The 14,795-nt window shown below is 41.5% G+C and overlaps 1 protein-coding gene across 14 annotated transcripts in view; it reads right to left on the minus strand.

Annotated features, from left to right (window-relative positions):
• The window catches only part of Klf12 (Kruppel like factor 12), a 411,614-nt gene that overhangs the window by 34,578 nt on the left and 362,241 nt on the right, over positions 1 to 14,795 (minus strand). For all 14 annotated transcript variants that reach the window (XM_031362759.1, XM_031362763.1, XM_031362770.1 and 11 more), the window contains one exon: positions 3,616 to 3,773. In XM_031362759.1, the coding sequence (XP_031218619.1) occupies positions 3,616 to 3,773 (158 nt within the window). The remainder of the gene's footprint in view (positions 1 to 3,615; positions 3,774 to 14,795) is intronic.

Consider the following 14,795-nt stretch of genomic DNA (forward strand, 5'->3'; position numbering starts at 1 on the left):
TAAATGTTAACAAATTCAGATAAATTGAAATCATGTAACTTTTCTTATCATAATGCAATAAAAGTTTTGTTTTGTTTTGTTTTGTTTTTAAAAAAGAATTACAACTCAGGGCATTTTCTTTGGATTTGTCACGTTCAATCTGCTCATCTGACTGGCAAAGATGGAAAACATGAAGGAAGACATTGTGTGTGTGTGTGTGTGTGTGTGTGTGTGTGTGTATTATTCAGATTCTTTTGCCAGACTGATTTTAACACAATACAATAAGTCACTACAGTAGGCTTGTAATATGTATTTTTTGGAAAAAGTACATATAAATCCCCAGGCTGCCAACATTACAGCAAGATTTTTCTGGGTCCCCAGAAGTTGCCTCAATCCTACTCCCAAGGGAGGTCATCATTTTAGGGATAGCTCAAACACTACAAGTTTAGGTCTAAAAATTAATCAGTTTCTATCTACTACAATGGATAACCTAGATCTGGTTGGCAGCATGACTTGATCTAGATGCCCCTAATAGAGTTAACTTCCAGGAGACTTAAAGTTCTTTTGTAAACATTAAGAGACTTCCATAAATCTCTCTTCCCTCAGTATATATGGGACACAAACTTTATAAAGACAGCATAATGAGACAAGCGTGAAAGTACCTAGAAACACACAACTGTCACAATTGGGAGTGTCTACCCTGGAGATCAGATGGTGCTTGCCCACTGGGCCCAGTGACTGCCAGTGAGTATCAGAAAACGTGTGATCATTTAAGGGATCCCCATCCATCTGGAAGCCCCCAAACGACACCATAAGGGTCATTCAATAAGAGGACAGGACTCTGTCTTCAACTTCCACCCAATGTCTTGCTGCTGAACAAGCTGCTGGTGGACATTTATAAGGAGAGGTGGAGAACCTAATATAGGGGCAAGAGAAAAAAAGCCACACAGCTGCAGCTGCCAGGCCGCTGTGCAGATTGAACAAGACAAAGGATGCACAAGTGTGTGGAAGACTGCGGAGTAGTGACTCGCTCCTGTGAGAGGTTGATAGGCAAGGGCTCCCTCTAATTAGAAAACATACTCTGTCCTGTGACCTTCAAAGTCTATGAGTTCATCTTACTAATAACTCAAGCTTACTAATTCACCTTCAGCAGTCCATGGTTTATGTTGCTTTGAATCATGGGGAATAACTGACGTCTCTTCAACTCGCTTAGTATATGTTAAAACCCGTAAGATGAAATCCAATAGTCCTGGGGAAATCCGTTCTTTAATCACACCCGATTTAAAACCCTCCTCTCTTTTGCTATGTATCACTTGGATGAATAGGATGGGGGTGTGTCTGTGTGAAAATGAGGTTAATATGTATTCCAGAAAGCTCAAGAAGAATAGGAATAAGCTCAACATATGATTCATGGAAGACAATTTCTCTGTGTGTGGGTTTGTGTGTGTGTGGATAGAAATTTCCCCATAACTATTAGGGCATGAACGCACCATACTTCCTGCTTGTGGTCTTTCGTGTCTTTATGCTCACTTATTAGTCTTAATAACTAAGAATGTGATTTAAAAACAGTCCAGTGGGCTGAGAATGGACCCTGCTGGTCCACCTGTTGGTAGCATATGCAGTGCTGTGCATTCGATTCCCAGAACCATAGTAAATCATTATACCACAAAATTAAAAGTAGTGCCTAAGAAAGATGAGAACTTCTCATGAGGAAGTATACGATCAAAGGGAAAGGAAGAACATAGAATTAAGTAGAATGTGAGGAAAAGATTGGAAGTAGAGGAGAAGCACAGAGGAACAACCAGAAATCGTAGACCAGCTAACAAAACCTCCAGTTCCAGATGGGGATATTGGTCAGGAGGGTCCAAGTGACCCCTAAAACGGTACAGGCCACTGACTTTTCTTCTGGTTGCCTCCCTGTATCATTAGAGTCGCCCTGCTCAGGACACGCCACTTCTCCCAGAAGTCACAGACTGCCAAATATAAACTCCAGAGCCAGGTATGGGATATTTCTCCCTGACTTTGTTGAACACCCCCAAACAATAAAAGCTATAGGTCTTGGTTACCCAACAGTACTTGATTGTAAGACCCCATTGCTAAAATCATCATATACTTTGGCCATGGGGTATGCAGAAACTAACTGGGTACTGACCAGAACACTTGCTTCTGCTAATACTGAAGGTGCTGTGCAGGCTGCTGGGCTCGGGTGGGGTGGAGTGGTCAATGGTCCTACTCAGTTCTGAAGCCTGTGAGCTATAATAATGACCAGCATGACAAAATATGCTTATGAGTGCAATTGTGGAGCGACTCCAATTAAACTCATGAATTTATAGCATGTTGCACCTATTTGCAAGCCCCTGTAGATAGCATGTGTGATTAATGCTTCTGGCCCATGACTTTGCAAACAGATGTAGTAACATGGGCTCAAAAAAATGGCAGAGGAGGTCCGTTTAGATGATTTTACAATTTAATCTGGGAAGTGGTTTGCCTCGAGTGGTTATTTTGATATGAGGGAGAACACGTTTTACACAGTCACACAGAATTCTATCATGCTTGGAGTTTCCCATGAGAGAACCTTGCTGGGGCCTCTTCTGTGTCAACGACAGGGACTTGACAGGACTTGCTGGTTTGTGGCCTGCTTCTCCAGGGAGGCTATGACTGTCACCCTGTCTCATCTGTTCCTTTGAGTGTCACTGAATTCAGTCACCAGCCACTTGGGAGGGAAGGCCGAGTGGTGACGGGTCTTCTTTTGTCTTTTGTTTCTTGCCAGTAGCTCCCATTGAGTGCACCCAGAAGGAGCCCAGGGGATGCCAGCTTAGGGCCGCACTAATAATGGCAACCAGTGCTTGCTAGATGAGTGGGCACAGGTATGGAAGGATGGATAGTTGAGTTGTGGCAAAATTGTGAATTACTTGTGGAATCAATTTCTATTCTCTGTAAGTATTGAAAATCCCCTCCCTATGTGACAACAACTACCAAGGAATCACACAGGATTTTATGGAACTGGTTTTAAAAATACCTTCAGTGCTGCTTTGTACACACACACACACATACACACACACACACATACACACACACACACACGTACATTTTGAGTTTTAAGTTTATTTCTCTGCTACTTAAGAAAAAGGGTTGCCGGGCGGTGGTGGCGCACGCCTTTAATCCCAGCACTTGGGAGGCAGAGGCAGGCGGATTTCTGAGTTCGAGGCCAGCCTGGTCTACAGAGTGAGTTCCAGGACAGCCAAGGCTACACAGAAAAACCATGTCTTAAAAAACTAAAACTAAAACTAAAATAAAGAGGAAGAGTGTTGAAAACAGAACACAGGTGCCCCAAGGATGGTGGTGAGTTAGATGTAAGCTTGAATGAAGGAAGGGAAGAATTTTGTTCAGTTTGAAGTGTCCTGTGGATATTTTAAAAACCTAATAAATTACACAATTATTAAGTAGCAAAAATGATTACCAGAAAGATGAGTAGCTCATTCCATTCACAGAATTTAGAAAAAAAATGTATGCAAGAAAGAAGGAATGGCCCACACTTGAAATGTTGAGAGTATCTGTCATACACTAATGAGCCCAGGGGGAGCTGCTGTCAGTTCCCACTGCCCCCACCCCCTGGTGAGAAGCCCACAGGGGTACCTGTGTGTGTTCTCCGGTGTGCCTTCAGGTGAGAACTTTTTGTGTACACTTTGTTGCACCCTTCGAAGTCACATCTGTGGATGCGCCGCTTCCTGGAGTCCGGGGACTCTGATCGTCTCTGGCGTCTTGTGCTCTCAATGCTAAATGGTGAGATTGAACTGAAAAAGAAGAAGGAGCACATTACACAAGGAGAAGCCCAGCCCTTGATCTGGGTCCTTAGCAGGCTGAGAACACGGCCATGGACTCTGCAGCCTCATGGGCTCCACGCTCATACACACTGCTCTCATCTCCCAGATGTTTCTCAATAGCTAAAGAAAGTAGCGTGGCTATTTTTATTTAAAGAGTTCTGGAGAAAGAAAAAAAAAAACAATGTTTATAACAGCAAGCTAGGCATGCTGGGAGACAGGCATGTAATCTCAGCATGTGAGCAGCTGAGGCAGGAGGAGCCAGAGCTGGAGGTTAGCCTGGGGTACATAATGAAACCTGTTTCTAAACACCTAAATCCACCAAGCCAGTCTAATACAACTAACTCCAAAAGCAAGTGTCAGCAGAGGCAAGCAAGAAAGGATCCCTTGTCAGGTGCTAACGTAGCAGCTCAATTTTTTAAGTCTAAAGAGTCTTTCTAGACAATATTTTGAGACGTTCTACTCTAGAATATGTCAATACGAAGATACTTAACAATAGGGGTGTCTGAGCTGCATGTAGAATTATACAACCATGCAAATCACAGTGCACATTTCAAAACAATTGAGGTCAGGGTGAAAGAATTGGTCTCAGTACATCAACAAGGTGACTCACGACAAGCAATTTCTGGGCAGAGAAACTTACTTGATATTTAACTTTCCTACTTGGTGTGTTTTTGTGGTGAGGAATAAAGTGCGTTGTCTTTAAAGATTAGCTGTACTACTATTATGAGGGGGGAAAAAAAAGACTTTAACTATGAGGTCTGGCCCGGACTTGCATGTTGTTTCATTTTAATGCCCAGTAGAAAAACAGGATTAGTTTGTAATGTCAGGTAATTCATTTACATGTACCTTTTTCAAATCTTAATCTCTTTTGATTGAGACAGAAAGTACATGACTCATCTTTTTATTAGTTACCCATGAAGTTCTCTAAAATCACAATGGAATACAATAAAGAGACAGGCACCCCTGTTTCTGTAAGACACATTTACCATGACCAACATTTTGGAAGGATCTTTCGCCGCTTCAGGTTTGAACCTGTTTTGCTGTTTTTGTTTTGAGGAGTCTCTATGTGTTTGTTACTAGCTATTCTACATATTTTTAAACATCAAAATGAATATCATTGGGGTCGGGAGGGGGCCGAAGTGAGACAGCTTGGCAGTGCTTGCTACAGAGGCTGACACCTGACCTGAGTTAGAACCTTAGGCTCCACATGGTGGAAGGAGAGAGCCGACTCAACTCTGCTTCTTTCTAGCTACCATGACAATGCCATGGCGCAGGTATGCACGCTCACACACAGACATCTCTCCTACTCCCTGTAAAGAATAAATGCAAAAAAAAAAAAAAAAAAGCCCTCTGACTAGCAATTCATCTCTTTTAAGAACTGAACACCAAGATGAGGATGCCCCCATGTTCTTGGTCCATCCCTTTCAACTTTTCTCCTCCCCAGGAGCAGCCACTACCAATTTCTTTAGATGTTTCCAGTGATAACTGTTCTGTTACAATGTATCCACTGTCCATGACCCTGTGGCTACATAGGTCTCCTTACACATAGGTGTAGGCCATATGATGAGCACATCTCCCCTATACCGTCCTTCTCTCTCATACCTAATCCTCCCATTAAGGCCCCTCCGGTCCCCTACGCACCTACGTACCTTCATGTCATACATGTTTAAATATGTTACTATATATATAATCTGCAATTATAGAAATTTATAATATGACCACGGGGTTTTTCAACACTATAAGTAAAGCTACATCAATGTCATAACTTTGCAAAGTCTTCTAACTTCACCCCAACCACATCACCTTTTAAGCATTAAGCATCTGAGTTTAATCTAATACGTAATTGCCCACATGTCTCAGTCTGCTGATCTGAGGAAGGATTATGAGAGTGCTTCATCCTTCATTTTAAAGCACCATCACTGAAGTGACAAGTAGGGCCTGTTTCTGATACCACACTATTCCCTTCCTTCAGCCAACGGTTTTACAACATCTCCTAGCTTATTCCTGTTTTTGTGTGTGTGTGTTTTGTAGTGTATTTTTCTTGTCTACAAACAGCAGGACAGGCAGTCAAGGCTTCAGAGAAGGTAAGATCAAACATAAACACCGTTCATGGAGCCTCAAGCAGTTTGACTTGAGATCTGTTCCGGAGTGAAAGAACGCAGGCTGTGTTGCTCGCTGAGCCACGTTTAAAGCCCCCATTATCAATCAGCGTGGATTTGTGGTTTTCCATGTCATGGACTCAGTCACTGGGACAGGAGTCTATTGTGAAAAGAGTCAAAACAACATGAAAGGACAGCTTGAGTTAGTCCTCAGCGTGATTCCAGCACTGAGTGGGATTCCTCTGAACAAGAAGACCGTGTGTTCCCGATACGGCGAAAACCATTCATTTCTTGACTATGTGACCATGCAAATAAATATAGATTTTGGCCCAAGGAGCTTTAGAAAAGAAAGTCCTTTATTGTGTTGTATGATGTTTGGCATCTTTCATAAATCAAGACAATGCTAGTGTTTGTTTCCATTAAGTTGAAATTTAAGTTCTATAACAAGTACACTGTTTTTTTTATATTATTTCCTATGCATTAATATAGGAATACTAATGTCAACCCATATAAACCCAACCACAGCTTTTGCTTGTGGTTGACTTTAACCAGTTATCTTGCCAAGAATTTCTGAAACCAAACCAGCTTTCAGTGGTCTTGAAGGTACCTGGGATAAAAATCCATCCCCCAGTTAACTGATGAGCACAGGCTGGCCACGGCAAGACCCTGCTTTAATGAGTTTAGAATTGAATCAAGGCAAAGAAGTATGCCATGGACGTCCTTCCTGCTCAGGCCTTAGTCTCTGCTCTTCCTCATTCTAAAGAATAATATTTTTAGATGTTACACAGAACAGCCATGTAAAGGAACCTGTACAGCAAAAATGTCTTGTAAAACACCTCTAAGAGGTATGTACCTGACGGCTGGAATGCAGTAAGGCTGGTTCTGAGCAGTGCTTTTCTTTGTCTGCACTTCCCTGTTTTCAAGAGCACAGGTTCTGTCAGCGGACACAGAGGAAGTACCATTTTTAAAGCTGACCCTTTTGGTGCTACTGACTGGATTTTTCTCTGCAGAAAGGTAGTGAGCTACGCTTAAAGAGGACCAAACATGCAGAAAACTTTACAGAGTACAGAAGGAAGGTAGGTGAACCCAGTGCTATGCAAGATGGCCACGGTCTGGAAGCCACTGTGTGCAATCCACAGCGAGCAGGCACTGTCTGTGGACCACAGCAGGGAAAGGGTGTGGCTGAGGCAATTCCATGACCAAGTTTGGTACCATTCGGTCAAGGTACTGGTACCTGGTAAGGTTTCGTCCTACAGCCTAGGAGGTGGTGAGCATTTAAGAAATGCATCATAAGGAAGGCATTTCTGCTTCATTTCGTGTTTCCTCTTGAGTTGACTAGTCATCATTGGATTGTTCCATTGTTGAGCCTTTAGATCACAGACACTCAGTCCTCACTCCTCTGCCTCCTTCCCCAAGCTTCCTATTTTAAATGGGACTGGATATTGGGGATTCAGGGTTAACTATAAATAAATACGTGCCTATAAAGATTACAGTTCTTGCAGCAGCTCAGGAGCCTGGCTTTCTAAACACAGTATGACTGCTGGAATACCTAGGTAGGTGGCTGGGATCTCTTGCAGGTTCCCTGGGTACATAAGCAGAGGAACATGAATGACCCTGATCCCAGAATCATCGCCCTCACAGGGTCTCGTTCTGGGGCTTCTCTTGAGCATGAATGGCCAGCAACAGAATGGCCAGCATCCTTCTCTCTGGTTTCTACTCTACCCTTCACACCCTGTGCTTTCAGAGCAGTGTGCTCTCTGGTTAGATGATGTTGAGGATCCCTGCTGACTCGGTAGTTTACAAGTTAGGCTTGTTCTAAAGACTGTCAGTGTGTCATTGATGACTGCACTCCAGGTTCAGGACTATTTCAATTGCATTCAGTGAAAATCTTTGTATTTTCAAAATGGCCGTGATAAGGCTGTGTTCATAAAGTTGGTTCTAAATAAATCCTTATAGTTCAAAAGACCAGTGACTGCAGCTGGCCTGATATGCAATGGGCAAAGACAATTACTGTGCAATCTTACAGACCAGAGTTCAATCCCTGAAAGACACTTAATGTTTAATGGAGAGAACCAACTCTCCAGTTGTCCTCTGACCTCCTCTTGTGTGCTGAGGCATGTGAATGAGCTCCATTATACATATGAAAATGCACACATGCATGCGCACACATACTCACAGCACCACCACCAACAACAAAAATAAATAAACAGATAAATATTTTTAAAAGCCGTAACTTCATGCCTCCTCTATTTCCCAGAAGGCCAGCCCACTTAGATCAACTGATACATGCCTGAGGGTTTTCTGAGGCCCATGTGGTAATTTTAGTCCCTGAGAGAGAGAAAAAAAAAAGAACAAATCCTGACTTTAGCAGCAGCACAATCAGGCTTGGAGTGGCAAGTTAAATTAGAATTAAATCCAGAGAGTCTGGGAAAGTCACATGGAGAAACAGCTCCATTTAATAAACCGAAGGCACTACATAGCTGCCGTGGAAAAAGAAAATGACGGTAAGCTGTAATCAGCAGGTAATACAAGGGCATTTGTCATGGGTGAGGTCAATATGAAGAGATGCCCTCTGCTGAAATTGGAGTTTCTAAAGGAGTGAAAGGAAGGAAGAGAGGGAGGGAGGGAGGGAGGAAGAAAAAAAGGAATAAAAGGCCAAGACCATCTCTCAAGGCTAAGAAGACACACACACACATCAAAATATAAAAACTAGAAGCAGAAAATACTGGAATCGACAATACTTCAGGGAGAGTGCGTGCACATACACACACACTCACACACACATACTCACATACACACACACTCTCTCTCTCACACACACTCTCACACAAACACACACTCACACACACACACATACACTCACACACACACTCACATACTCACACACATACTTCTCACACACACTCTCACACATACACACTCACACACACACATACTCACACACTCACTCACACACACACTCTCTCACACACACACACATTCTCACACACACACACTCACATACTCACACACACACTCACATACTCTCTCTCTCACACACACACACACACATTCTCACACACACTCAGGTGCATTGTTAAAGATACGGCTAACAATGTACATGTACAGGATGCTTAGTGTGTGTGCATCAGGCTCTTCTCTGTTAAGTCTCAAAGCCATCCTAAGATTCACACCAATGGCATCCAATGTTGTACCGGAAGAAGCCCAGGCATCCGGAGTCAGAGTCAATAACAGGATGTGGAGCCAAGAGGCGGACCCCGCGGCTCAGTGCTGTCTATTACTTGACACTGTGGGAGAAGATGTAGAAGGCATTGCAAATGGATGTATGAGAAAAATGTAAAAGAGCAACGAAACAAGAGGTATCACACTTAAAGTTCTGCTCAAAACCAATTATGTAAAGCAACAACACACCGGAACACTTGTGAATGTTGCTTATTCTAAAGGCTTACATTGTTCAGTTGACAATTATAAGGCAGACTGTTTTTGCAAACACTATCAGAGACACACGGGCTTAAGTTGTCATTATTCTATGATAAAATATTTTCTTTAAATTTCCTTACATTTATTTATTGATTGATTGTGTATAGGGCTATGTGGGTCCCCCAAATTGAACTCAGGTCATTGTGCATGGCAGCAAGAGCCTTTACCCACAGCGCCATCTCACTGGCCCCAGAAAATACTTTCTTAAGGTTTCTGTGAAGTGTACATTTAGTCCCAGGTACAGTTTTCTAAAGGGAGAGGCCTACAGTGGCATGAGTCAAGGCGAACCAATGAGCCAAATCCCTCCCTGTCACTGTGGTTCACTTACAATGCTACCAGAAGGAATTCAGAGTTGGACTGAACCAAGCAATAATTACCTTAAGAAAATCAGAGATGTGTTTTAAAAAGTACATTTTCTACTACGTCTGAAGTTTAAAACTCTAAGATTATCAGCTGTCACTGTTTCTAGAAGCTGTGATTCACACATTATTCCATTTCATGTTAGAATGGGAATTCAATATGCTCCTAGAATGTATATATTGACAGTAATACCTAGTCTAAATAATACCTAATCTAAACAGAAATTAAATAGCCTTATAAATTTGAACTAAACCTGACACTTTTTCACATGAGCAGAATACGCCAATTGTATTTCTAATTACTGTTTTATTTTAGTAAACAGAATCTCGAACAAACTTGACAGGAAGAAAACGGCTTTAGAAGTGAGTTCCTTGAGAGGATAAGGGACCAGGAGTAGAGTCAAGTGTTTCATGACTGACCTCACGGAAACAGCTACTATGAAACGCTTCCCCACACTGCTTTCCAGACCAATAGCAGATCAAAAACTACCAGAGGCTGGGCTTTCTATTTTAACCACTTCATGTCTTAGCAAGCAAGATGAAGCCATGTTAAGGAAGAAGGTATAAAATGGTTCTAAAAAACTGCATCCACAAAGGTACCAGATATGGTTATCTTTCCTCATCAAACTTTTATGATGCCATTAGACAAGCCGCTGACAGAGTTGTTTCAGAACAACAAAAGAAAGATCTCTCGTAGATAGATGCCATCTCTTCAGCCAGCAACTTCAGTGAAAACACTTTACTTATCGCAAAGACTCTATGCCCCAAATCACTTCATAGTACCAAGTGAAACATCTGCTCTGGGCTTATGAACTTCTGAAGTATTTAGGACACACCCCACCACATGGGAGACATCGAAGCTGCTTAAATAGTTAGGAGAACTTGTCTACAGAGATGCTTCAGAACACTGAAGTTTTCTGCCGGGAGTTGTAGCTTGGTGGATCATGAGAACTTGAAAAGAAACAAAACAAACCTTCTAGGTCAAAGAAGGATTACAGGTAATTATTTTAATCCGCATGCCTTTAAGGCAAGCCCTACCCTCTTCACTGAGGCCTATGGCCTCCCGCCTCCTGCTACATGCCTTATTCATGCTTATTTGTTGGTTGTGGTATTAGGGATTCAATCCAGGCTCTCCTGTTTTGTAGACAAAAGGTCGGCCACTGAGGAGCAGCCCAACACAAAAGCAAGCCTTTATAGCTTTCTTACTTACACGGCTCTTGAACATACCTGCTTTGAGACCTTCTAGAATCATGCTGGTTTAGAAAATTCCTTCTCTTAGGTTTGTGGAGATGGATCAGGGATTAAGAATGTACGCTGCTCTCCCGGAGAACTTGAGTTTGGCTCCTAGCTCCCACGTTTAGCTCCCACATTGGGCTGCTCACAACTATCTCTTAACTCTAGTCATTTGAGGTCCTCCTCCAGTCTCTGGTGGGCACATGTACTTACTCCACTCTTCATCATTAAAACATATCTTAAAAAACATACCCTTTATTTAACTAAAGAGAATAGCTTAGTTTTAAGATGCTCAAGATGATCTCAAACACATCTGTCTATTATCAGCAGATGTTTGAAAGGCTGAGCAGGAAAAGGAGGCAGGAAGGAGTTCGGGGATCATTCTCTGACTGGCAACAGAGGATCAGAACACTGCTCTCAGACATGACTGTACAGCGAGCAGCTCATTTTTCCACATTGGAAAGATCTTAGAAGGCAGATTCACTAGCAAGGCAATTCTGTGTATATACCCCCGGCAAGAACAGCGTAAGATGGGACTCTACGTTTTAAATATTAAAACAGATATAGGATCGTTCAAATAGGCAGTTCCAACGAGATATTTTAACACAAGCATAAAATAAAACTTTTGACATGACCATCAAAACAAGCTTCCATCTATTTTATGGTGGTCATTAGCCAGGTCTATGTCACACTAGGGATTTGTTTTATTAAAGAACACTGAAATTTTGTCAGCTAACTACCTCACACTTAGGCTTGCATAAATTATTGAAAAGCTTTTATTGCTCATGTGGGACTACATAAATAATAAGACCAAGTAGGACCCCTTGGTAGTTTTCCACCTATGTTTTTTTGTCACCAAGATGACTGTAGTGTACCACAAATACTTATCTATCCTACCACAAAATGGCTATATAATTGAATTTTGGAGAAAACCAAAACTTTTCTAACCAGACAGAGAAGGATATTTTCCTTGCTTCCCCCTCAACAATCCACTTCATAAAAACTTTGACCTTCAAATAATGTCAAATTAATGGTGCTACAGTTGGATGATATATTATTATGATCCAATTTCATACTTGGAAGACCTTTAGAAAATAAAAAAAACCAGGGTCTTCAATATTAATCATTATTCCAATGGCATATAGTTAACTGGTGGCAGACTCGAAGTCAGAGACCTATCTTCATAACCCTGTGTATAACTAACACTTTACTTGGAATCAAGAAAAATCTGTCTGGTAACACTAACATTCTTTTCACCAGCTAGAACTCAGAGTCTCACAATGTGTACTTTTTTGCTTTGGTTGCTAGGAAACTCAGGCTAAATAGGCTAGGGATTTTGATTGCTTATTTTTTATTCTAATTACATATTCTGGAACAAAAACTACAAGGTTTTAATTTCCTGTAGCATCTTTTTATTAAGGATTTGTTATTCTTGTGTGTATGTGTGTGTGTGTATGTGTGCGTGCTTGTGTCAGTGTGTGTTTTTGCATGCATATGGATGCCCACTGAGGCCAGAAGAGAGCTGAAGATTCCCTGGAGCTACAGTTGCAGACTGTTGGGAATCTACTGATTTTGGTGGTGGCAACTGAATTGAGTTCATCTGCAAACCTGCTCCAACCTTTTATGTAGCAGTTTTTAAAAGTGTACATTATGAAATGCTACTCTAACTAGTTGATCTGTTAATAAACAGGAAAATGAAAGCAGAACAAACAAACAAACAAAACATACTGTTTAAAATAGTGGGGATCAATCTCTGTCAGGCTTGCCAGGTGAGCCAGCCCCAACCCCACCCCACTAAAACCACGATAAAAACAATGTTATGTAGTTTCTAATGTCCAACTTAAACACTTCATTTGTTAAATTTCCTCCTAGGTGTTTCCTTCTATTCCAGGCTATTGTAGATGGAACTGTTTGCTTAATTTCATTTTCAGGTCACCCAAAGTTAGGGCATACGGACATAAGCGATTTTTGGGCACTGACCTTGTATTCTGCTATTGTACTGAACTTATCTGTCAGTTCTAGTAGTTTTCTGGAAATACCTTTAGGATTTGTCTATGAAGAAGATATGCCAACTGTGAATGGAGGTAATCTGAGTTTATTATTTATTTTTTAATTGCCTTTGGCTAAACTGTTGTGTGAGAGCTGTAAATACAGACGCCTGCATCTTGATCTCTTCAGGCCTTCATCTATGTGATCTTTTATCCCATCTGTTAGATGTGAGTCTTTCATACCTGGTCCTCATGAGGATGAGGCCATTCCCTTGGATTCCAGCTGTGACGAGTGTTTTCATCATGAAAGGATGTTAGAGATTGCCAAATGAGCTTTCTGCACATAGAGAGACAATCATGAGTTTTTGTCATTCTTTCTACTAGTGTAGTGCATCCTGCTGGCTTTCAAGTTAAGAGGGCCTCACTTGTGAGTTAACCCCACTCAGTAAATACAGTTCTTTATGTACTGTTGGATCTGTTTACTAGGGTTCTTCCGCGGGCTTTCAAGTGTGTAGCCAATCACATATATTGGTGTGGTTTATTGTGATATCTTTGGTTATGATATCGAGGTGATGTTGCCCTCATAGGCTGAGGTGAGAGGTGTTCTGGTCTCCTTTGAATATGCGTTCCACATGTTTGCACTTAGAACTATTCCGTACTAGGTTCGTTTTCTTCCTTTATGAATGTTTATCCCTTGTTTTCAAATACATTCCCAAATTAGACCCTTCTACAGAGTTGCTGTTTCTGATATGTCTCTGTTCACCTAGAACATTTCCTTTTATTCAAGTCTTGGGGTCATGCTACCTGCCAAACACACAGACCTGGCCCATCTGCTATTCGGTTAGGAAGAAGGGCCATGTAGGTATTTTGTGAGTTTCAAATGATGTCTGTAGTATTCATTTATTAATTTCATTCTCCTCCATTATTGGCACGAGACTGTCCATAGCTGTTAGCCCTAGAGTATTGTTGGATGTCGTTTACCCCTTGACATGTACTGGGCTGCTAAGTGCAGCCAGTATACACTGTGAAACACTTGGGCAATGAAACAATGGCTAATACATGGCAGTCAGGCAGGGTGTACTTCTAAGAAGTTTATGTTCTCAGGGCTATCTCTGCCTTAATTCTAATGTTAAACACATCACCTTCTTCAACTAGCATCTCCAAGACACACTTACACTGAGAAGTCTCATGAAAATTGTGTTATGATTAGCAGTGCAGAGAATTCTTATCAGCAATCTCCATAGGTAAGAAAGAGGGGCTTGGAACGGCTAAATGCTTGCCCAGTGAGTCTTAGTAGCTGGAGCCCACACCGTTTTTCTACCTCCCATCTTTCCTGAGCAAGGGATGAAAAATCTTTTCAATTGTAAAATGAGAACAGTCAGTACTGTATTTTCTAGTGACTAAATATTTTATGCCCTGTTAATTTTTTAACTTGGCCTTTTCCTGCAAAGATAATCAGTAAGACTAGAGTAAAATACTAGTCACTTATAACTATTTTTCAATTTAACACGACTGACTCAATAAAATAGTTATTTCCTGTGAGTCCACCACAGAAAAGCAGGTGTCTGTATGAAGCATTGTTAGAGAGTTTGTAATCCAATGAGGTGTGACAGTTGGTTATTTATCTACCTTAAATATGTGAGATATGACTCAAATCTCTGCTGATATATGGCAGACAGGCAGTGTGTATGTCTAAGAAGTTTATGTTCTCAGGGGTATCTCTGACTGCTGCATTAATTCTAATGTTAAACACATCACCTTCTTCAACTGGCATCTCCAAGACAACCATACACAGCAGCCACAAGAGTGTTTAATGGCTTTATATCCACCCCC

The sequence above is a fragment of the Mastomys coucha genome, unplaced genomic scaffold (assembly GCF_008632895.1).
Source record: "Mastomys coucha isolate ucsf_1 unplaced genomic scaffold, UCSF_Mcou_1 pScaffold9, whole genome shotgun sequence".
NCBI classification, from domain to species: domain Eukaryota; kingdom Metazoa; phylum Chordata; class Mammalia; order Rodentia; family Muridae; genus Mastomys; species Mastomys coucha.